This window comes from Dermacentor albipictus, chromosome 3 (assembly GCF_038994185.2).
Source record: "Dermacentor albipictus isolate Rhodes 1998 colony chromosome 3, USDA_Dalb.pri_finalv2, whole genome shotgun sequence".
In the NCBI taxonomy this organism is placed as follows: Eukaryota; Metazoa; Arthropoda; class Arachnida; order Ixodida; family Ixodidae; genus Dermacentor; species Dermacentor albipictus.
Window position 1 is genome coordinate 184925643 of NC_091823.1, and position 23143 is coordinate 184948785.

The 23143-nt window shown below is 48.7% G+C and overlaps 1 protein-coding gene across 11 annotated transcripts in view; it reads right to left on the bottom strand.

Annotated features, from left to right (window-relative positions):
• The window catches only part of LOC139057669 (DENN domain-containing protein 2D-like), a 614144-nt gene that overhangs the window by 104539 nt on the left and 486462 nt on the right, over nucleotides 1–23143 (bottom strand). For 6 of the 11 annotated variants that reach the window (XM_070536317.1, XM_070536311.1, XM_070536312.1 and 3 more), the window contains exon 15: nucleotides 19862–20015. The exons of the other annotated variants lie outside the window; for them this stretch is intronic. In XM_070536317.1, coding sequence (XP_070392418.1) covers nucleotides 19862–20015 — 154 coding nt within the window. The remainder of the gene's footprint in view (nucleotides 1–19861; nucleotides 20016–23143) is intronic. 11 annotated transcript variants of the gene reach the window in all.

Consider the following 23143-nt stretch of genomic DNA (forward strand, 5'->3'; position numbering starts at 1 on the left):
GCTACCCGGCATGGCTTAGAGTTCTACAAAGCCCCTCTGACGTCGGCTCCGGACCATTACACCTGTGTGTGTGTGTGCGGCACGTGTATGTGAGCCCTCCTCCTCCAAAAGGGCGAGTCATCTATAATGACGTCGAACTATGACGTCGAGCGGAGTGCTTATAAGCAGCCATTGTCAGCTGCTAGAGTGTGCTCGAAATGTACTCGTGAGCTGTGTGCTCGTAAGCTGTTTGCTGTATGCTCGTCTTGCGGGCTCCATTTAGGAGTCACGCTAGACTGCCGACACTACATGTCAATAACATGTAAATAAATTCGGCTCTCCTAAGTCCCGACGAAGAGTCAAGCTCCTTTAATTCCTACGGCTACGACTGCCAAATCTTACATCTGAATGGCAGCGGTGAGATCGGCCTACAGCTCGTAGAACGTCCGACATCTGTAACAAATGGTGGCAGCGGCGAGATCGTCCGACGAATCTTACACCATGTACACTATTAGGGATAACGGGGTAGAGAAAACTTGGCTTACAGAAAAGAAAGTTAATGGCCTAGAATTTTTTTTATAAGCCGTCGAATTTCTTTGAATGTTGTATCTTCAAGTTTAACATGTTTATTATTTGTTCTATTAAGTAACCTGGGCATTTTATTCTGTAGTGTCTGTAGACCATACACTCTTTTATTAAGTTCTCACTTTCCAGGGCATAGTGTGACGTGTCAGGCGGGTAGAAGTGTTTTACTGTAGGTTGGCTACACGTTGTAAAAAAGAGCTATTGTTTATTCCCGTTTTTAAATGCTTTGCATAGGATGTAGTCGAACAATATGGCAACTGGGATTACATTGTACTTGTCAAAAAGATCCTGTGTATGAGAGTAAAAGGGCAAACCCTCTACTATTCTATGAAGCGACTTAGCGTGGAAGCTTGGACTTGTTAGGGGTTCATTAGAAAAATGACACAGTGCAAAAAGGACAGGGACACGAGAGACAGCGACACCGTCACAGCGCTGACTTACAACAGTTTACTCATGAAGCCATGAAGGAATAAATATATAGGGTACTACCATGCACAATATGTGAAAGATCACCACTATTACGGCTATCAATACGTGAATGAAGCTATCATTATTAGCACTGCAAATGATGCTCCAGGTTTTTCGCCGATCATTCACATATTGCACATGGTAGCACCCTACATAATTATTTCAACTGCATGCGTCGTTTGAGTTTTTGAAATGTGTCAGCCTGCAGCGTTACCCACTTGAACTCGACATCACATTTAGTTAGATGTGTTAGCGGCTCAGCGATTTGTGAAAAGTTCCTGACAAAGCGGCTATAGTAGGCGCACATGCCAAGCAATCTACGCACTGCCTTCTTGTTGATGGGCGGCAGGAACTTTGCGATGGCAGCTGTCTTCTGCGGTTCGGGGCTGACTCCAAATTTGCTGATGACGTGACCTAGGAACAGCTCATCGTAGGTGAAGCGGCACTTTTCTGGCTTCAGGATGAGCCTCGATGGTCTCCAGTACTGTCATAAGCCGCCTACGGTGATCGTCAAAAATTTCCGGCGCAGATGAAGATGTCATCCAAGTAAACAAGACATGTAGGCCATTTCAATCCTGCTAAAACCATGCCCATCACGTGCTGGAACGTTGCAGGCGCCGAGCACGGTCCAAATCGCCTAACCTTGAACTCAGAGGCCGTCTAGCATCATAATGGTGGTCATTTCGCAATCTCTCTCACCGACTTTTATGTGCGAGTAGCCAGACTTGAGGTCCATGGACGAGAAATATTTAGCATTGCAGAGCCGATCTAACGCGTCGTCCATCCGTGGGAGGGGGTATACGTCCTTCTTTGTGATCTTGTTCAGCCGACGATAATCGACACAGAAACATAGGGTTCCGTCCTTTTTTTTTTCATCAATGCTGCAGGAGATGCCCACTGGCTTTTATATGGCTGAATGATGTCAGCGTGCAGCATTTCGTTGACTTGTTTTTTATTAGCTTCACGTTTTCGCGTCGAAGCTCGATAAGGGCTCTGGCAGAGTGGTCGGGTACACTCTTCGGTTATTACGCGATTCTTTGCAACTGACGTTTGTCGAATCCTCGATGAAGTCGATAAGCAGTCTTTGTATCATCGGAGAGGACTCCTGAGTTGTTGCTGTTGACTCAGGGGGAGACTTGCATTTAAGTGGAAGTCTGGTTCGAGAACTATGGTCATCGGGTAAATGCGGCAGAATTTGAGAGGACAAACGCATTGCTGGTTTCCATAACTTCCTCGATGTATGCAATAATCATGCTCTTCTTGATGTGCTTGAATTCCTGGCTGAAGTTTGTCAGCATCACTTCCGCTTTCCCTCCATGCAGTCGAGCGATCCCTCTTGCGACGCAAATTTCATGGTTGAACAGTAGACGTTGGTCGCCCTCGATGACGCCTTCTACGTCTGCGGGTGTTTCGCTGCCGACAGAAATGACAATGCTGGAGCGAGGCGGGATGATGTCTTGGTTTTCAAGTACTCTCAAGGCACGCTGACTGGAAGTCCTCTCCACTGGTATCAGTTGGTCTGTGGACATCGTTATCAAGTTCGACTTTAGGTGAATGACTGCGACATATTGATTCAGAAAGTCCATGCCAAGAATTATGTCGTGCAAGCAGACTTGGAGAATAACGAAGGTCGCAGTGTAAGTCTGTTCATGTACTGTAACTCTTGCTGTGCGGATTCTGGCCCTGGGCTGGACCAGTGTATGGACGGCGCTGCGGTGACCGGTAGCGGCCTGGTGACGGCGAACGGAACGATCGGCGGGGCTCCAATGAGTAATGGCGAGGTGGTCGGCGATATCACGAGGGTGTTCACCTTCCCGAGATCGTGGTGTGTTGATGGCGAACCCTCGCAGTCCCAAGTCGCAGTATAGGCATTGGAGGTACACAAGGCTGGCTTCGCCGTAAGGGTAGCAGAGCCGGCGAAGATTGGGGCCGCGCCTAATGTCCGTCTTCCTCGAGTAGCTGCGCTGGGCGATGAGTGGGCGTGCTGGCGGTGGACGACGGAATTGCCCTGGCGTGGTCACAGAGGGTGACCTTGAAGGCGGGTGAAGGCAGCGTAGGTATTGTTTCCGGTTGGGGCTGCGGAATTGTGGTTGCACCTCAGGAACTTCAAGCGATCACTGAACCTCTTCTTTGACCATTTTGGCGATTGAGGCTACTTGAGGCTGCAACCTTGGGTACAATTTCTGCAGCTCTTCCCGTACGACCACTCCAATAGTCTCGTGCAGTTCGTCGGTGGTCAGTGATATAACTCCAGTGTAGTTTGTAGAGTTCATGCGGCGGTTGAATTGCCGGTTCCACATTTCAAGTGTGTTCTCGATGCTGGTGGCCTCACGAAGAAACTTGTCGACGGTCTTTGGTGGGCTTCATATCATTTCTGGGAAAATTTCTTCCTTCACACCATGCATGAGCAGGCGGACATTCTTCTCCTCAGACATTGCCGGGTCGGCGCGGCCGCATAGATGGCTCATCTCCGTGAAGATCGCGATGGTCTCACTAGGCATCTGTACTCGGGTTTCTAGCAGAGCTCGGGCTCAATCTTGGCATTCTTCGGCACCTGCGGCATAGTCGGGCCGGGCACGACGGCGGATACAACAGTTGGCAACGAGGAGTGAAGTGACCGAAAGCGGAAGCAATGAGCCTACATCAACTGCCCGAGTTCCTGCCGACGCCCGGGAAGCCGGCCATTCCTTGGATGCAGTGGCACCGCCTTTTCAAGAATTATCTCCTGGCATTGGGGAGCGACGCCCACGCGCCTGCGCATAGTAAAGCTTTGCTACTGCACTATTTCGGTACTGAAGGCCAACGCTTGTACTACACATTGCCGGAGCAGAAACTGTCGACGCCGCATGTAGAGGAAAAGGATAAAGGCGGCACGAGTACGATGCAGCAGTGGCTACGTTGGACGCTTACTTCACTTCTAAAACGAACGTCGTCGTGGAGCAACATAGGTTCGGACAGCGCATGCAACTGCCTGGGGAGACCGCAGCAGCGTTCGTCATGGCGTTGCGTGAGCTGGCATTGAGTTGCAACTTCGGTGAGCAAGTTGAAGATTTCATTCGCGACCAACTTGTAGCGACAACGACAAACCATGTTTTTCGGTGACGCCTACTTCTAGAAGGCACTTCGCTTACTCTTGAACGTGCGCTGGCAATTGCGAACAATAGTGAAGAAGCTACAACCTACTCGTTTGAGCTGCAGCCATCGGCTGTGAGCATTCAAAAGGTGGGAAAACGTCAGATTCCATGCCGTACAGAATCCTGATTACGCTACCGCAGCAGCACAAGTTTTGTTTTCGTTGCGGGTCTTCGCAGCATCTTGCAACTTACAAGAAATGCAAGGCACACAATAAAATATGCAGCAGATGCGGCAAACGAGGACATTTTCAGCGTGTCTGTAAGAGCGGCATGCCAAATGAGTGGGCCCTCACGGTTCGCGAAATCGATACCTGCAGTAGAGCCAGAAACCTCAACGTCTTACTTCTCACGCTGCCGAGCAAAGCAGGAGTACACATCCAAGTCCTCGTGCCAGATGTACCCATATGTTTCCTCGTAGATACAGGCTCTGCTGTCTCAATTATGTCCACCGTCACGTATTCAACGTTGCAATGCCTTTCCATGCAGCCGACATGAGCGTCACATTACAATTTTTCTAGGCGCAGGATAAGCACAGAAGGGTGTTTGACAGCGCCAGTCGTCTTCCAGGGCACACACGCCGACATACTTTTTTACGTCATCAACGACGCTACTGACATCCTATGGCGTCAACGCCATCGAAGCACTGCGACTGCACATCAACGGTATGTCATTGCAATGCACCCACATTACGCAAGCGCCACAAGGCCTTAATCCGGAACTGTTTTATCAGTTTTCGCACTTGTTTGATGGAACTGCTGTTCTTGTATTGTATTGTATATTGTAATTGCATTACCGTATTTACTCAAATCTAGGCCGACCCCGATTCTAAGCCGACCCTCTAAAGTCCGAAGCCCACAATATATATATGTATATATATATCCACATCCTCAAAGGCGTTGCCGATGACGCCTTCAACTTGCTCGTGTGCAACAACATAGCGACGGTGGATGCTGTTATAAAAGAGTGCCGCCGCCTGGAACTCGCTAAAAGCCGACGTATTGACCAGCAATTTTCCCGTCTGCCCAACACCCCAGCGACATCTTCCTGTGCCGACACTCCTCGTCCCAACAACACTGCCGATGTTACCAGCATCGTCCGGCGTGAGATCGAGGCCGCCTATCCGGCTGCCTTCGACTCCAGTCCCACCAACACATCTGCAGTCACGGTCTCACTGATCCAGGCAGTTGTCCGCCAAGAGTTCGAAAACATGGGTCTTCACACCATCTGCTCGGCCCATCGTCCTGATACCCACCCGGCTTCTTCGATTCCGCCCCTTACCCACCACGTTTCCGCAACCCATCTGAATGGCGCACTGCTGACGACAAGCCCATTTGTTTCCACTGCCATTGAATCGGGCACATTTCTCGGCACTGCCGCAGTCGCTGGAGTTCCCCGCCCCGGTCAACTTATACCGCCTACTCTCGCCCCCCAGGTGGCCCTTCTCGTCCCTATGCCGTACGCTCCGATAACGCCGCCGCTGATTCTCCTGCACCGAACCGCTCCGATTCTCGTTCGCCTTCGCCCCAACAACGACAATCTCGCTCTCCCCAGCCCCGTCACTCCTATTCGCCGACTCCCTTCGGACGCCGCTCCCAGCCGGAAAACTTGACGATGCAGCACCTCGAGGTGACGCTGCATTGCGCCCTACGCCGCCAAATCCTCTACTGACGTTGCCCACTCATACGAACCTTCTTGACGTGCAAGTCGACGGTGTTTCTGTGTCTGCACTCATAGACACTGGGGCGCATTTGTCCGTAATGAGCGCTGACCTTTGTAACCGGCTCAATAAAATTATCACGCCCGCGAAGCGGGCGTGATAACGAAGCGGCCATCGAGAACTTCACGGCATACTTCAACACTTGCTGGCGAGCCGGATCATTACCCCAGCAGTGGAAAGCAGCCAAGACCATCTTGATTCCCAAGCCGGGCAAGCCACCCAACATTGAGAACCTCCGGCCGACCTCGCTTACGTCCTGTGTGGGCAAAGCATTGGAGCATGTACTCATGAACAGGTGGCAGAGGTACCTGGAAGATTCGGGGCTCTACCCAAACACCGTCATCGGCTTCCGAAACAAGCTCGGAACTCAGGACGCCATGATACAACTGAAAAATGAAATCCTCGATGACACTACCAACACGAAAGACAAGCGAGCCATTTTGGGTTCGGACCTGCAGAGCGCTTTTGACAAAGTGAGACACTCTGCGATTCTGGCCCAGGTGTCACGGCTAAACATGGGCAAGAGAACATATGCGTACATCAAGGATTTTTTGACGGAGCGGACTACCGCAATCATCGCCGGTGACCTGCGGCTCCAAAAGAAGAAGCTCGGTAGTATCGGGACCCCCCAGGGCTCAGTGATCTCGCCATTACTTTTCAACCTTGTAATGATAGGGGTGGTCGAGCGCCTCTCACGAGTCGCGCGGGTCCGACACACCATATATGCCGACGACATAACGCTCTGGGTCCTAGGAGGAAGCGACGGACACATCGAGAATACATTGCAAGAAGCGGTTGACGCTATCGAGGAGCAGCTGGACGGGTCTGGGCTCGTCTGCTCCCCAAGCAAGTCTGAGCTGTTGGTGATTCCTCCGAAAAGGGCAGCTAGGAAGACGAAAGGCAACGAACCTGCGTGAGAGCAAGACAAAATAAAGATCAAGACGAGCGGTGGTCACACGATCCCGGTTGTCGAGAAGATCCGAGTGCTGGGGATGCTGATTGAGCGCAAACGAGTCAACGGCGAGACGGTCAACCGTCTGGCGGCCAGTCACCACGGCCGTCCGCCTCATTAAGAAGGTGTCGCACAGAACAGCAGACATGAAGGAAGAAAGCCTCACCCGGCTAGTGGAATCCTTCGCTATAAGCCACATTACATACGTTGCTGCTTTCCACAAATGGAGGCAGTGCGAACGAAATAAGATTAATGCGCTCATACGCAAGGAAGGCGTACAAGGCTGCACTCGGACTTCTCGACTGCACAAGCACCGACAAGTTCCTGGCCCTGGGTGTGCATAACACCCTGAAGGAAATCGCCGAGGCGCGGAGGACCGCTCAGCTCGCGCGGGTATCGGAAACAAGAACGGGCAGACAAGTGCTGCGTGACCTAGGCCTGGGACCAAAGGAAAGGGGACCTCAAAATACAGAAGTGCCTGTACCGGACGCAATTAGTAGACGACTACGGGTATGTCCGGTGCCAAGAAACATGAACCCTGAGTTCCACAAAGAGCGGCGGGCGGCGAGGGCCAAGGCGCTCATCAATCTCCATGCCAAAGACAGGGGTGCCGTGTTTGTGGACGCGGCAGAGTATCCACATGACAGAAAGGCATTCGCCGCTGCAGTCCTTGGGGCATCGACCGGTGCAACGAGAACATCGGCGAGTGTGCGGACTCGAGAGGCGCATCAAGCCGAGGAGGTGGCCATTGCCCTGGTCATCGCCGACGCCGAGTGCACGACTGTGCTCTGTGATTCTAGGACGGCAGTGAAAAACTACGCCAGAGCAAGGGTGTGTGGTGAAGCCGCGCGTGTGTTGCGTGTGGTGGATCTCGCGATTGAAAGCCGGTGTGTTGTGATAAAGTGGTTTCCGGCCCACATGGGCAGTGATGTGTCGGATCGCGGCAACGCAAACCACAACGAGACGGCGAACGCGGCGGCGCGAGGACTAACCAAGCGTGCCGCTGCTACTACGGCCGACCCGTCGTGGTGGTGGGAAACCAAGGACAATATGGCTTCCAAGAACGAAATTGTGAAATGGTACCGACTACAGCGAAGGACTATGCCGCCACCTCATCCGGGCTTGACCCGTAAGGAGGCGGTTTTATATCGACAACTTCAAACAGGGTCGTTACTCACCCCGGTGCTGACGACGCACGTGTGTCCAAGTGTTTATGAAAGTGATCTGTGTTGTGTGTGCCAAAAGGAAAGAGCCACTGCAGCTCACATCCTTCGGGACTGTGCTAAGAATCCGCACGAAGCTGCGACGATGACAACGATCCCGCCGCGGCTCGAGGCCGCAACGAGGTGCTATGACCAAGAAGTCGAAACCCTGGCCGTCCAGCAGATCTCGGCGGCCCTTGAAAGGCAACGACAAAGCGAAACCGGAGGGAGGCTGCCTCCCCAAAAGAGGGACAGGCGCGGTCGACCAATGGGAATAGTGCGGCCGCGGCCGAAGTAGAGGCGCCACATGCCGCGAAGACGTCATGGCCACGTCACGGTAACGCCTCCCTAACAGGGGAAAGCTAACCGTTCAGCAGGCTTTCACAACAAAGTTTCTTCACCCACTCACGCCCGCCACGACGCCTGTTGTCCGTGTCGCCGATGGCGGAACAGCCCCCGTAACTGGTATGTGTACCACCCACGTCTCCTTCGCCGATCGCTCAACAACCGTGCTATTCACAGTCATCGCCCACTGTCCCCATGACAACATCCTCGGCTTAGACTTCCTCTCCGCACATTCTGCTCTCATCGATTGTTCCGCCAGTACTCTCCGCCTTGGCCTGCCTGTTCTGGATCCTGCTGAACCACACCCCAGTCGCCTCAGTTCCGTCGACTTCGTTCGCTTACCACCTTCGGCACTGACCTACGTTGACCTAGTGTCTTCCCCACCAGTCCCCGACGGTCACTACATCGCGGCTCCTATGCAAGACGTCCTCTTACACACGGGATCACAGTACCTCATACAGTTTTATCTATTACGGCGAATTGCGTCTCTTTGCCAGTGGTAAATTTTCGCTTGACGACACAAGTACTGCCACGCGGGATATCTCTGGCCCAACTTTGCTCATTCGAGGATCACTCTGTAGCTTCGATTTCAGTAGACGACAATTCAGCTGATCCTCCTCTAGCAACACAGTCGGCAACTTATACCATCGCCAACTTACAGAAAATGATTGCACCCGACTGGCCGTCCGAGCGCGCTCGTGCGCTCTACCAGGTTCTGATTTCCTACCAAGATATTTTTGACTATAACGATCGTCCTTTGGCTCAAACTACAGCTGTCAAACATCGCATTAATGCCGGCAATGCCCCTCCTATTCATCGCCGCCCGTATCGAGTGTCACCAGCTGAGCTTCAAGTTATTCACGCAGAAGTTCGCAAAATGCTTGCCGAGAACATTATTGAACCATCATATAGTCCATGGGCGTCACCTGTTGTACTGGTCAAAAAGAAGGATGGCTCATGGCTCTTTTGCGTGGACTATCGGCACCTTAACAGGGTTACCAAAAAGGACGTGTATCCTCTACCTCGGATTGATGATGCCCTTGACTGCCTCCACGGTGCTCGCTATTTCTCCTCTATTGACCTTCGCTCCGGCTACTGGCAGATTGCCGTGGACTATCTCGACCGCGAGAGGGCTGCTTTTGTAGCACCCGACGGTCTTTATCAATTCAAAGTGATGCCGTTCGGTCTATGTAACGCCCCTGCCACTTTTGAACGCATGATGGACTCCCTTCTTCACGGTTTCAAATGGTCCACATGCCTGTGCTACTTGGATGACGTTATCATATTCTCCCCAACGTTCCCAACGTTCGCTACGCATCTCGAGCGCCTCTCAGCAGTCCTGGACGTTTTTCGTCGAGCCGGTCTACAACTCAACGCATCGAAGTGTCAATTCGGCCGTCGCCAGATTACCGTCCTTGGACATCTCGTTGACGCGAACGGAGTGCAACCGGACCCAGGCAAGAACCATGCTGTTGCGCACTTCCCTGTTCCGAAGTGTGTCAAGGATGTGTGCAGCTTCATCGGCCTTTATTCGTACTTCCGCCGTTTCGTGAGAAATTTCGCCGCCATAGCACGACCACTAACCGAGCTTTTGAAAAAAGACGCCCCTTTCCAGTGGGGCGATAACGAGGCCTCTGCATTCTCACATCTAATCGACATTCTCACAACGCCTCCCGTTCTGGCCCATTTCGATCCTTATCTGCGCCTACCGAAGTCCGTACTGATGCCAGCGGTCACGGAATTGGCGCAGTACTGGCACAACGCCAGCATGACCACGACCGTGTTATCGCTTACGCCAGCAGGCTCCTCTCACCCGCGGAGCGCAACTATTCCATCACTGAGCGTGAGTGTCTGGCCCTAGTTTGGGCAGTTGCGAAATTCCGTCCATACTTATATGGCCGACCCTTTTCCGTTGTCAAAGACCATCACGCGCTTTGCTGGTTATGCTCACTGAAAGATCCTACAGGAAGACTTGGTCGCTGGGCCTTACGCCTCCAAGAATATTCGTATACTGTCACCTATAAATCTGGCCGTCTACCCAAGGACGCTGACTGCCTGTCTCGCTACCCGGTCGACGAGCCTGACGACGCCGACAGTAGTAGCGCCAACTGCATTTTCTCTGTGTCTGCGTTCGCTAACATCGCCGATGAGCAGTACCGAGACATATCGCTGCGAGCACTTATCGAGCGTCTGCGCTCCACAGCTACCGACGCATCCGTTCGCCGATATGTCCTCCAGGGCGGCATTCTTTATCGAAGGAACTTCCTCCCTGACGGCTCTGATCTTCTTCTTGTCGTGCCAAAACAGCAACGACAGACTGTGCTCTTTGAGATGCATGACGCACCCACTGCAGGACATCTTGGGGTAACCCGCACGTACGACCGCGTCCGCCGCCGCTTCTATTGGCCTGGTCTCGCTCGCTCCGTTCGACGCTATGTTGCTGCCTGTGATCCCTGCCAGCGTCGGAAAACACCTCAGGTGCTACCTGCCGGTCATCTCCAGCCGAGCACCGTCCCTGTAGAACCGTTCTTTCGTGTTGCATTAGACCTGCTCGGTCCCTTTCCCACGTCATCCTCTGGGAACAAATGGGTAGCCGTCGCGACTGATTACGCCACCCGATACGCTATCACTCGGGCTCTCCCTACCAGTTGCGCCACTGACGTCGCGGACTTTCTCTTGCGTGACATTATCTTGCTTCATGGCGCCCGGCGACAGCTGCTTACTGACCGTGGTCGAAACTTCCTCTCGAAAGTTATCGCTCACATTGTGCGTTCCTGCTCCATTCAAGACAAACTGACTACCTCATACCGTCCTCAAACCAATGGCCTGACAGAGCGGTTAAACGGTACTCTTACCGATATGCTGTCCAAGTACGTTTCCAAAGACCACCACGACTGGGACATTGCCCTTCCTTACGTAACATTTGCGTACAATTCTTCCCAGCACGACACCGCCGGATTTCCTCCATTTATCTACTGTACGGTCGCGAACCTACCTTGCCCGTAGACACGGCACTTCCTCCTGCTGCGATCTCAACAAGCGAGTATGCGCGCGACGCCATCGCCCTCGCCGACCATGCACGCCAGCTTGCCCGTGCTCGACTGACGACCTCACAAGCCACTCCGCAGTGTCAATATAACGCCCGCCATCGTGAAGTACAGTTTTCGCCTGGTGCGCTCATGCTCCTGTGGTCGCCCTCTCGTCACGTCGGACTTTCAGAGAAGCTCCTTTCGCGATACACAGGACGCTACCGCGTGCTGCGCCAGGTGACGCCCGTGACTTACGAAATTGCTCCTGTGGGTTCAACCTCGTCCTCTCTCCTGGCATCAAGTGATGTCGTGCATGTCAGTAGGCTCAAGGCCTACTACACTGCTTCCGAGTCCGATCTTTAGTCGCTCAGGGACGGCGCTTTTGCAGCCAGGGGTAGTGCTACGGAACAATATGTGCGATCACGAAAAGGCGAGCAGTGCGAAGACGACGACGACGATGAGAAGCTAGTGCGGCCTGTTGCCTCTTGGCCAAGCACAGCGTATTTTATTGTAAATATACTTGTACATAGCTTTTCGTCTGTGTCTTCCTACGTAGCAATATATATAGAAACAACAACATTACCTTGAATGTAGGCCAAACAAAAAAAGCGAGGACAGCGTTCACAAAATGCAAACAGCATTTATTGAATCTGACTGTGCAGAGCTCATTCAACGTCGTCGTCACTGCTAGACTCGTTGCTGTGTTCCTTGTCACTGTCATCTTCAAACAGTGCACTATTTTCGGTACCGTCAAGCGCATTAGATTTGCTGCACTTTTTAAAGGCACGCACGATCAATGTACCTGGGATGTCGTCCCACGCTGCAGCTACCCAGCCCACCAGCTGCGATAGCGATGCACGTTTGATGCGGCCCGTTGCCATTAGCATGTGGTCTTCTTCAGTCAACTAGTCCGTGTAATATTTTCGCAGATGATCCTTGAAAGGTTTGTTCATGCAGACATCAAGTGGCTGCAACTGGCCCGTCATGCCACCCAGTATGACAGCGAGGTCCGTGTTCGCTTGGGCGAGCGCAGCCTTCACACTGTCGGTCAAGTGCCCATGGTAAGAGTCGACGACAAGGAGCGAGTTCTTTGTCAAAAGGACTCCTGGGCACCGTCGCCACACAATCTTAGCCCACTCTTCCACCATTGCACCCGTCATCCACCCGTTCTCATTTGCCCGCACAATGAGATTTCCTGGGAAAGTTTCTCGAGCAGGCAGTGTCTTGCTTTTAAATATCATATAAGGAGGGACTTTATGTCCATCAGCTGTGCAGCACAGCATCACAGTTGCGCGCTGCTTTTCGTAGCCCGCAGAGCGTACCTTCACCTCCTTGGCCCCCTTTTCATTCACAGTGTACGCTACTGGCATATCAAGATACACAGCCGTCTGGTCGGCGTTGCCGATTTGCCCAAGGTTGTTACCTGCAGCTTCTCTCTTTCGCAGCACATAGCACTAAAAAGCTATCAGCTTTTCTTCGAAATCGCTTGGCAGCTTCTGGGTGATTAAAATGCGAAGTCGGAGGCACTTCATGAATTCAAAGTGCTTCATGAATTTCTGAAGCCAGTCCCGGCTGGCTTTGAAATCCTTTGGCATTAGGCCTCGCTCCCTCGAAAGTTCCCTAGCTTTCGCTTGGACCACTTCTGTAGTCACTGGAAGGGCAGCTGCTCTCTGCGTCCAAAGTCGGCCAAAACTGTCTCCAGTTCGTGGTGACGGCCTTTCTTTGGTCCGCTAAATTCCATCCTGGTTGCGGTGCACGCAAGAAGCTGCTGTCGTTGTCCCCTCCAACGACGGACGTTTTTCTCGTCGACGCCAAAGTCCCGCCCGGCTTGAAGTTTCAACGATGCCTCTGCGGCTATCACAACTTTTCACTTGAAAGCAGCACTGTAGTGGCATCTCCTGCTTGGAGCCATCACGATGACACCACGCCACGACACCGATACGACCATGGAGGAAGGAAACTGAGGAGAGGCCCTACCTACTCTGCGTGCTAGGAGAAAAGTGTGGAGGAAGTGACGTGGTACGTTCTCCTCTTTCTTCCTTATTTTTTATTTCTTCGCCATAGAGGCCAGGCGTTTCGGGCCACAATGATGGTTTTGTTTTGGTTCTGTGCGCTCACACGTGTTGCTCCGTAGGTTTCGCAACGTGGCAAAGGCGCCGTGCGGGCAGGTTTGCGTTGGTCTTCGTGTTTTGTTGCGCTGCGTTATCTGGAATGTGCTTTCCCGGATGTTGCTGTGGCCAGGTGGGACAGGAGGAACTAAAATTCGTGAAATGAACGCGCATGCAACGCTGTACGCAATGTACCGCGCCACGGCAATGGCTACGGACGAAGGAATATCCGCGGGAAATTTTGCTTAGTATTGCTGTGGAGCGCGCGGGTCCGAGCAGCACGGTTGCGCGCAGCGCAATGTGGTTTCGCGAGAAATGTAAACAAGAGAGGAGAGCTGGCCCTATAGGCGGAGCAACGCCATGAGCAACGCCAACTTCCGGCTTCACTTTAGCTTCACAAAGAGTGACGTCAGGGCCTCTCCTTAGTTTCCTTCCTCCGTGGATACGACCAACATGACCATGAACATGACACAGGTCATAATGGCGACCTCGCTTGTGTACGGTTGGCTACTGGCACGTCTAGTAGCGGCTGCGATACTGGCTTTTCTAGATGACGTTAACCATAGAATTTCCTACAAAAATTACTAGAGGGAACTCTGGCGCTGCAGTCGTTGTCCTACCATGGGAATGATGGGAAGTACATGGATTTGTCTGATCTTCGTGCCTGTGGATTCAAACGTTCTTGTGGCTTTGTATATTACGCTGTATAAATCTTATTGTCGTATATTTCAGCGCAATCTGTATTCTTGGAAGTGCAGAAGAGGCTGGGAACGCGTACAGTTGCTATTAATTGCAATGATTGAGCTTGTCCAGGTGGCCAAATTGAAACGCGCCAAGCGTCTCAAGGCACTGGCATGCCCGCGATAAATTCATAAGGGCGCTTCATTCGCTTACTGATACATGCGTCCGTGGCCTAATGGTTTCAATATCAGGCTCCTGTGCTAAAGTCCCTGTGTTCGAATCCTGCCGTCGGGCAATTTAAACGATGTTTATTTAATTATTTATTACGCGATACACTGTTGAAAATGACCAGTTTACAAAATCACAAAGCCGCGCTTTAAGCCAAAAGGACGAAGTTTAGGCAAATCCATGTACTTCCCAAAATTCCCATGCTGGGACAACCGCTTCCATTGTAGCTCCCGTAGACACTAGCGCCAGAGTTCCCTCTAGTAATTCTTGTAGGAAACTCTATGACGCTAACTATGCACCATATATAGGAGTTTGATTGAAAAACTGGCACGTTTCTTAATATACTCGAACCTAAGCCGACCCTAGAGTTTGGAATATGATTATTCGAAAAAACCTGTAGGCCTAGATTCGAGTAAATATGGCAGTTATTTCCCCTTCATCATCAACAGCAGCCTACTTTATGTTCACTGCAGGACGAAGACCTCTCCCTGCTATCTCCAATTACCCCTATCCTGCGCCAACCGATTCCAACCAATTAGCACCTGCGAATTTCCCAATTCCATCGCTCCAGCTAGTTTTCTGCCGTCCTTCACTGCGTTTCCCTTCTCTTGGTACCCATTCTGTAACCCTAATAGTCCAATGGTTATCTAACCTGCGCATTGCATGACCTGCCCAGCTCCATTTTTTTTCTCTTAATGTTATTAAGAATATTGGCTATAACTGTTTGCTCTCTGATCGAAACCACTCTCTTTCTGTCTCTTAACGTTATGCCTAGCATTCTTTGTTCCATCGCTCTTTGCGTGGTCCCTAACTTGTTCTCAAGCTTCTTTGTCAGTCCCCAAGTCCTTGCCCCATATGTCATCACTGGTAAAATGCACTGATTGTACACCTTCCTTTTCAATGATAATGGTAAGCTTCCAGTCAGGAGCTGGCAATCGATGCGGTATGCGATCCAACCCATTTTTATTCTGTTAATTTCCTTCTCATGATCAGGATTCCCGGTGATTATTTGACCTAGGTAAACATACTTCTTCACAGATTCTAGAGGCCTACTGGTGATCCTGAACTCTTGTTCCTTTGCCCTACTGTAAACATACTTCTTCACAGACTCTAGAGGCCTGCTTGTGATCCTGAACTCTTGTTCCTTTGCCCGGCTATTTATCATTATCTTTGTCTTCCGCGTATTAATCTTGAACCCACTCTTACACTCCCTCTGTTAAGGTCTTCAATCATTTGTTGCAACTCGTCTGCATTGTTGCTGAATAGAACAATGTCATCAGTAAACTGAAGGTTGTTGCGATATTCGCTGTTGATCTTTACTCCTAAAGCTTTCCCAGTTTAATAGCTTGAATACTTTTTCCAAGCACACAGTGAATAACATTTTTATAGGTATCAGTGAATAGCTTCCTTTATAGGTATCTTCCTGCTTTTCCTGTGTACAATTAAGGTAGCTGTAGAACCTCTGTAGATATTTTCCAAGGTATTTACGCAAGCATTAATGTGCTCTTTGATTACGTAATGCCGATATGACTGTTGGTATCGCTACTGAATGAAATGCCTTTTCGTAATCTACGAAAGCAACATAGAGAGGCTTATTATACTCTGCGGATTTCTCGATAACCTGATTAATGAAATGGATGTGATCTATTGTAGAGTATCCCTTCATGAAGCCAGCCTGTTCCCTTGGTTGACTAAAGTCCAGTTTGCCCTTGTTCTATTGGAGATTATTTTGGTGAATATTTTATATAATACTGGGAGTATGCTAACGGGCCTATAATTTTTCAATTCTTTAACGTCTGCCATTTCTTTAGCATAATGTTTGCATTCTTCCAGTTTTCTGGGACTCTTCCAGTCAATAGAATAGAGCCGCCAGTTTTCTAAGCAGTATGTCTCCTCCATCTTTGATTAAATCGACTGTTCGTTCATCTTCTCCTGCCACTCTTCTGACATCATCGCTAGTTATAGGAGGAGTTTCTGTATCCTGTTCATTACTGTTTCTAATGGAGGTATCTTGACTCCTCTGGGTACTGTACAGGTCAGTATAGAATTCTTCTGCTGCTTTTACTATACTTTCGTGATTGCTGATATTACCCTGCTTATCTTTCAGTGCATACATCTTGGTTTGTCCTACGCCAAGTTTCCATCTCACTGATTTCTGGCTGCGTCCATTTTTGACGGCTTCTTCAGTCTTTGTCACGTTATAATTTCGAATATAACTTATTTTCACCATCTTGATCAGTTTTGACAGTTCCGCCTATTTCGCCTTCATGTACTGGAAAAAGAAATATAGAACTGAAATTATGAGACATGTATTCAAGATCAATGATTGGCATGCTGTTAGCTCCAATATTAATAAAATGTTTGTTAAAAGCATCTGCAAGTGATTTGTGCTTTATCTCAATGCCATTTATTTTGAAGCTATGTATCTTTTCAGCAGGAACATTGTAACTTAAAAGAGACGGCAGGTTTTTCCATGTAACATCCAAACATGAATTTAAAGAATTAAAGGTGAAACAATGCTCGCGCCTTGCCATTTTTATATCTTTGTTTAAATGATTCCGAATTTTTTTAAACAGCAGAAATGTTCTAGACCGTTGGTCTTTATGAATTCAGCGTATAAAGCATTCTGTTTGCATATTCGAGCAGGTAGCTCAGGAGAAATCCATGGCTTATGTATTTCATTTTTATGTTTTTCACACTTCAACAGAAAACAAGCATCTTATATTGTTTTTAAGAGGCTAAAAATACTTCATAAGCATCATTTTCATCTTCAGATTCGAATACAGTATCCCAGGATGTATGCAGGATTTTGGTACGAAACATGGAAAGATTTTGTTCAGTTATTGGTTGAATAAGGTGTGTAGATTGTTATTCCTTATTCTGTAGATGACCCTTGAAACACAACAATATTGACATATGGTCACTCAAATCCGACAAGAATACGCCAGCTTTAACTGAATCTGGACTCATATTTGTTATGAATACATCCATTAGAGATTACATATTCTTGATCCCTCTGGTTGGTGTTAGTATTCCAGCATGCATTGTATTTTAATAGCGTTTCAAGCATGAGTTCTGGTGAATCATTTTTGATCATGCTAATGTTGATGTCCCCACCAAAAATTATGTCCAATTTGCTGTTATTAGTGAACGCTAGAAAGGTTTCGAAGTACTCAAGAAACTGAACCATTTTGAGGGTGACAGCAAACAGAAAACACTGTGTTATGAAATTTTAGTCAATAACTCATAGTCCTGAGTTTTTTTCACACTATAATGGTTTTCTAGCTAAGATATTGCTACGGAACAGCCGCCACTGTGTGGCTGCACTGAGGAGGACGAAGACGACGTGTGTGCCGGTTTGATATAGCGTCGCCATTTTGGCTCCAGGAGCTTACCTGCAAATAAATTGTAAATAGTATTCGGCTTCAGCTTCACGTAAGAATAATTTGGTGGAGGTGCGGGGTATCGATCCCTGTACCTCTCCACACACCCCACCGCCTCGACCGGTTGGCCGATTCAGATAGAAAGTGTATAATGGAAGCTGGAAAACATTAACATCAGTAAACCATGTGTCTGTCAGCCTAATAACGTAAAATGATTCTTTCGTTTGTTCAGTGAGTTGTTGCGTCATTTTTTTCGTTGAGAAAAGATATGGTATTTAGGTGAAAACAATTGAATGCCTTTAGAAATGCTGCTTCTAAATGACAAGTAAAAGTGTGCAGTAATACGTAAGGCATGCTATTATCGTTTCAGTTTAGCTGATTGTCTTACAGTTTATTGTGGTCACTAGAGTTGGAAATGACTACCGCATTTGCCTCATAAGTCTTCTGCACCAGAACCTTGTTGTTGTGCCATACATACTTGCAGTTGCTTGTTTTGGCCCAGAGCTTCGTTTCGAACAAGGCGCATGTGCTTTTAGTTAAGTTCTCCGACAAAAATACTGTCATTTTTACTGGACAGTTTTTTATTATGCAAAAAAAGAGGCGAGGTGTGCAGACAGGACACAAGAGTAGAGAAAGGGACAACACGAACACCGGCTATCATCTGAAGGGAGCACTGAGGCGAAAAAAAGGAAGAAGACACAACAAAGACAGAAGACTCTTTTTTGCATAATGAATCCTTACCAACTTGCTCAACTTTCTGTCGTTCTAAGACTTTTCTTCCTGCTTTGCCACCATTTATCCCTGATAGCCTGGTTGGCAAAATGACAGATTACATCGGGTGTCTTATCTGCCTTTAAAGGGAGGTGGTGGGTGGCCACTACATCACTTTCCAGAACCTGCGGCAAGTTGTTTAGGACAGTAACCTTATTTATTTCAAGGAGCAGTTTTCATTCTGTACCGGCTTAATACCATGAAATTCAATGTGGCACATGCCGACTCTTTTCTGGCCCACTCTCCGCTGTGCTCAGAAAGCACAACGCATAGCTCAGGTTCATATGCTGGCGTCCCAGGACCACTCTAAGATAAGCTATAATTCACAATATAAGACTGTGTTGTACAACAAAGGGAATATATACTATGGCTTTTGACACCACTTCGCAAGTGCGGCCTGTGCCAGAAATGTCTGGCTCGTTACATGGGGCCTTTTATCATCACCGATCACCCAAGTGATGCGACCTATTCCACTGCTTGTCTCGTGGCTACCGTTTTAAGAAAACGCAGCTTGTTCATGTTGCCCATTTGAAGTGCTTTCATCACCGTGACTCCGACCGCCCATAACAGTTACTCACCCAGCGGTCTAGCAACTGCAAGGAGGGAAGAGGAGGACGACGAAGTGCACTTGTCTTCGGAGCGGCTCAGTGTCAGTACAGCAACCCTTCTTCTCTTTTTATCAATTAATCTTTAAATAAACTCACCCCATCGTAACAGTATATTTTCTTAGGCCTTGGCTTCCCTGGTTTCCTTGTTTGTTTCTTTGTATTCTTGTGAGCAAAGACAAATTGAGCCCTTCAATTGTCTTTATTCTTGCTCAGTTGTCAAGCTATCTTCATGACACATTGCTATTGTTCACTCAGATAAATTAACTCACATGTAAAGTAACAAGTCTTTTGTATTAAAAGAATGCATCCTTGATAGCCACCTGTCACTAGCACTATTTGACAAAGAACTTGACTTCTTTATGCCACCTGGCTTGCTTTTACTGACCCACATTTATCACCTTTAATCTGCACAAGCGGAAATGCACTTGTTGCTTCCTGTATGTCTGACTTTTATTTTTAGTCTTTCATGATTCTCCCTGATAATTTCATTTCCTTGAAGCAAAATAAAACTGTGGTGAGTCAGTGCTTTGTTCATGTGCTCCAGTACCCTTCATTGCGTGTTGTGCGAGAACAAGTGCGTCCGTATCAACTCACCCAACACCCTGTTCTAATAAAACCAAGCTTCATCATAGTAAAGCTTAATGAGACAGAGAGTAAATGGTATGAGGTACCTTTTGGCAACAGGTGGTGATGGGGTGTTTTTGCTAGCTGCCGTAAGCGCTGTGTTCGCTCATGAAGGAACTGTTCAAATGCCTGTGTTTCTACAAACCACTGTAGGAACATCTGGACACCTCGTGACGATGGGGAACGCACAAAGGCATCACGCTGAAAGAAAAGAGACTGATTTATAAATAACCATGGCACAAAAAAGAACAAGGCCTTGCTTCACAAAAGATACGCTAGTTTGAATGCTCTGCATGCAGGGAGGCCAACAAATGCATATCTGAATTGCATGTATTGCATGAATGTCTAAAATGCATGTATTATGCATGACTGAAAGTCATGTATAATAGTTTGCTATTGCTACGAGTTCGTATGTTTATTAAAAAGAAGCCTGCCTCATGGGCTGGCAAAACCAAACTATCACGCCGCCTGATATAAGTGGGTCAACCACATGCCTCCTCGTGGGACTGCCTGTGCAGCTCCATCTACGATCATAACACTCCTCCCCCACAAAGTTCTTGTCTACATCGAGTACCTCTGTGACTGAAGTCATGCATAATAGTTTGCTATTTTTATGAGTTCATATTGTCACATAGTAGTGATGGTGAAGAAGGCAGCAAAACTGCGACTGATGAAACTAGCGTTTTATTGGGCGAACCTGTGCCCTCAAAAGCAGGCTGCACTCAATGAACAGCGATAGTAGCGAACACAGTTGGCGATTGTCGAAAATTTAATCTACCAATCAAGCCTCTTGCGCAAATGGACGAGACGGAACGTTACCAACTCTAACCCAGAACATGTGATTGGAGAGGTAACTCTGAATCACGTTCAGCAAGTTACCTCGAGCTCCCATTTCAGACAGATCACGGAGGATTCCAAAGCACAAGGTTGTGGCGTATGCCTTCTCCCTATCTAAAAATACTGCCAAGAAAAACTGTTTGTGGACAAAGGCATCACGGATATTTGTCTCAATGGGGAGAAGGCGATCTATTGTGGATCTACCCTCCCTAAAACTGCACTGTAAGGGATCAAGTATCTTGTTGCTTTCAAGAAAATGGATGAGGCGATGGTTAATCATTTTCTCAAATAGTATGCAGAGACAACTTGTCAGAGCTTTAGGCATATAACTGTTGGGTGAGAAAGGGTCATTGCGCTCTTTGAGAATAGGGATTATGATTGCTTCTTTCCAGATGGAAGGAATGTAGCTGGCCGAGAACATGGAATTGAAGAGTGACAGTAGTGTTTTTTGGGTTTCAGGGTGCAAGTGTCTGATCATCTCATACATTATTCTGTCACTTCCTGGAGCGGACTTGTTGCAACAGTTCAGTGAGGCCTGGAACTCGGCCATTCTAAATGGAAGATTGTATACTTCATTAGAGATGCCTTTCTGACCCAGGGTCAGCTGCTCTGCTTGTTCCTGGTATTTCAGGAATGTATCTGTGTAATGAGATGTACTGGAAGCCTGCTCGAAATGTGCTTCTAGACAATCAGCCTGGTCCTCAAGAGTATCTGCTTGCGTGTTTACTAATGGCAGAGGATGAGTTTCGTGGTCTTTTATTTTGTTTACCCTGTATAAGAATTAATGCTGGAAATGTATATTTCCCAACTGTCACTTTTGGCACGGCGGCGCATCCTTCTACCTTCCGATTTATTTTTGAAAGCTGATAAGGTTTTCGGTAGTTGGAAAGTCACGGAGCTGGTTCCAAGGCTTATTGTGTTTCTTTCGCGCTTCCTTACATTCATCGTTCCACCAGGGAACACGTCGTTTAATAGGCGATGCATTTGTTTGCAGGATACACATTGACGCTACGTCGACAATAAATGCGGTTAAATATGACACTGCATCGTCAATACTAAGCGCACGATTATCATCCCAAGTCATATATGTCAGCTCTCTGTATCGCTGCCAGTTCGCTGAGTCAGCTTTCCACTGAGGTGCATGTGGAGAAAATTCGTCCCGTTTCCTTATTTTAAAACAATCGGGAAATGATCACTCCCATATGGACTCTTATGTACTTTCCACTCCAAGTATGGCACGACTGTACCTGAAACAATGGTTAAATCTATAGATGAAAATGTCTTGTTTGTGGCGCTGTAATAAGTTGGCTCCTTCATATTTAGCAAACACGCACCTGTACTTAAGAGGAAGTTTTCAATCAGACGCCCTTTGGCATTACATCGAGAGTCCCCCCACAAGGTATGATGAGCATTTAGGTCTCCAACGACAATGTATAGGGTTCCGGTAGTTGCACAATAAAGCTTTCAAATTCACTTTTGGAAAGTTGACAGTTGGGAGGAACGTATAAAGATGCACTTGTCAGCAGCTTACTAAAAAGCACTGCTCTGACTGAAACTGCCTCTAGGGGCATTTCAAGCTGTAACTGCCAGCAAGCAACACTCTTATCTGCTATTATTGCCACACCACCCGACGAGGCAAGGGCCTCGTTGCGGTCTTTTCAGAAAATGGCATACTGCCGGAGAAAGTTTGTTTGTGAAGGTTTAGGATGTGTTTCTTGGCCACACGGCATCTTTGGACTGCACCTATGTAAAAGTCGCCTAGGTTGTGGAGTAAACCCCTGACATTCCACTTTAATATCTGTGTGCCCATATTATATGTGTTTTGTGTTGTGTGTCTAAGAGATATAGATTAGATTAGCTCACGAGACCTTTCCAGGCCCCGGGATACTGGATTTTTCTTTCTTCGTGGCGTGCTTGAGAGAGCTGCGCCATACCTTGGGCATCTGAGACGCTAGAGTTGTGCTGGTATCCATCGCCTCGCCTGAGGCGGTGGATACTGCCCGTGCAGCGGGCACTTTCGTGGGAGTGTTGGGCTGATCTCCACGGGCAGTGGCCCTGGGTCCAACAGGCCCAAGGGTCTGCTGGTCCTCCTTTGCGGGGGCCGGAACAGCGCTGGCTGTTCCAGCCGGGGGGGGGGGGGGCTAATGGCGTGACCGCAGTCACACTCCGCGTGACTTGGGCGGCTGCCGAATGATGTAGTGCTGCCCCCCGGCGCGCCACATCGGTGAAGGGGGGACTTGACTGATTGTGAACTGAGAAATGCTTACGTGCCACTGGAACAGGTAGGTTGAGTTTTACTTTCAGTTCTATGATTTCTTTCTCTTTTTTCCACGAGGGGCACGATCGCGAGTAGGCGGGTGACCATCACAGTTCGCACAGTGGTTTTTTAAGTACACAGAAGCATGTTCTGAAGAACTACACTTAGCACAAGTAGCACATCCTCTGCAGTTCTGCGACCCATGCACAAAGCGCTGACACTTGAAGCATCGACG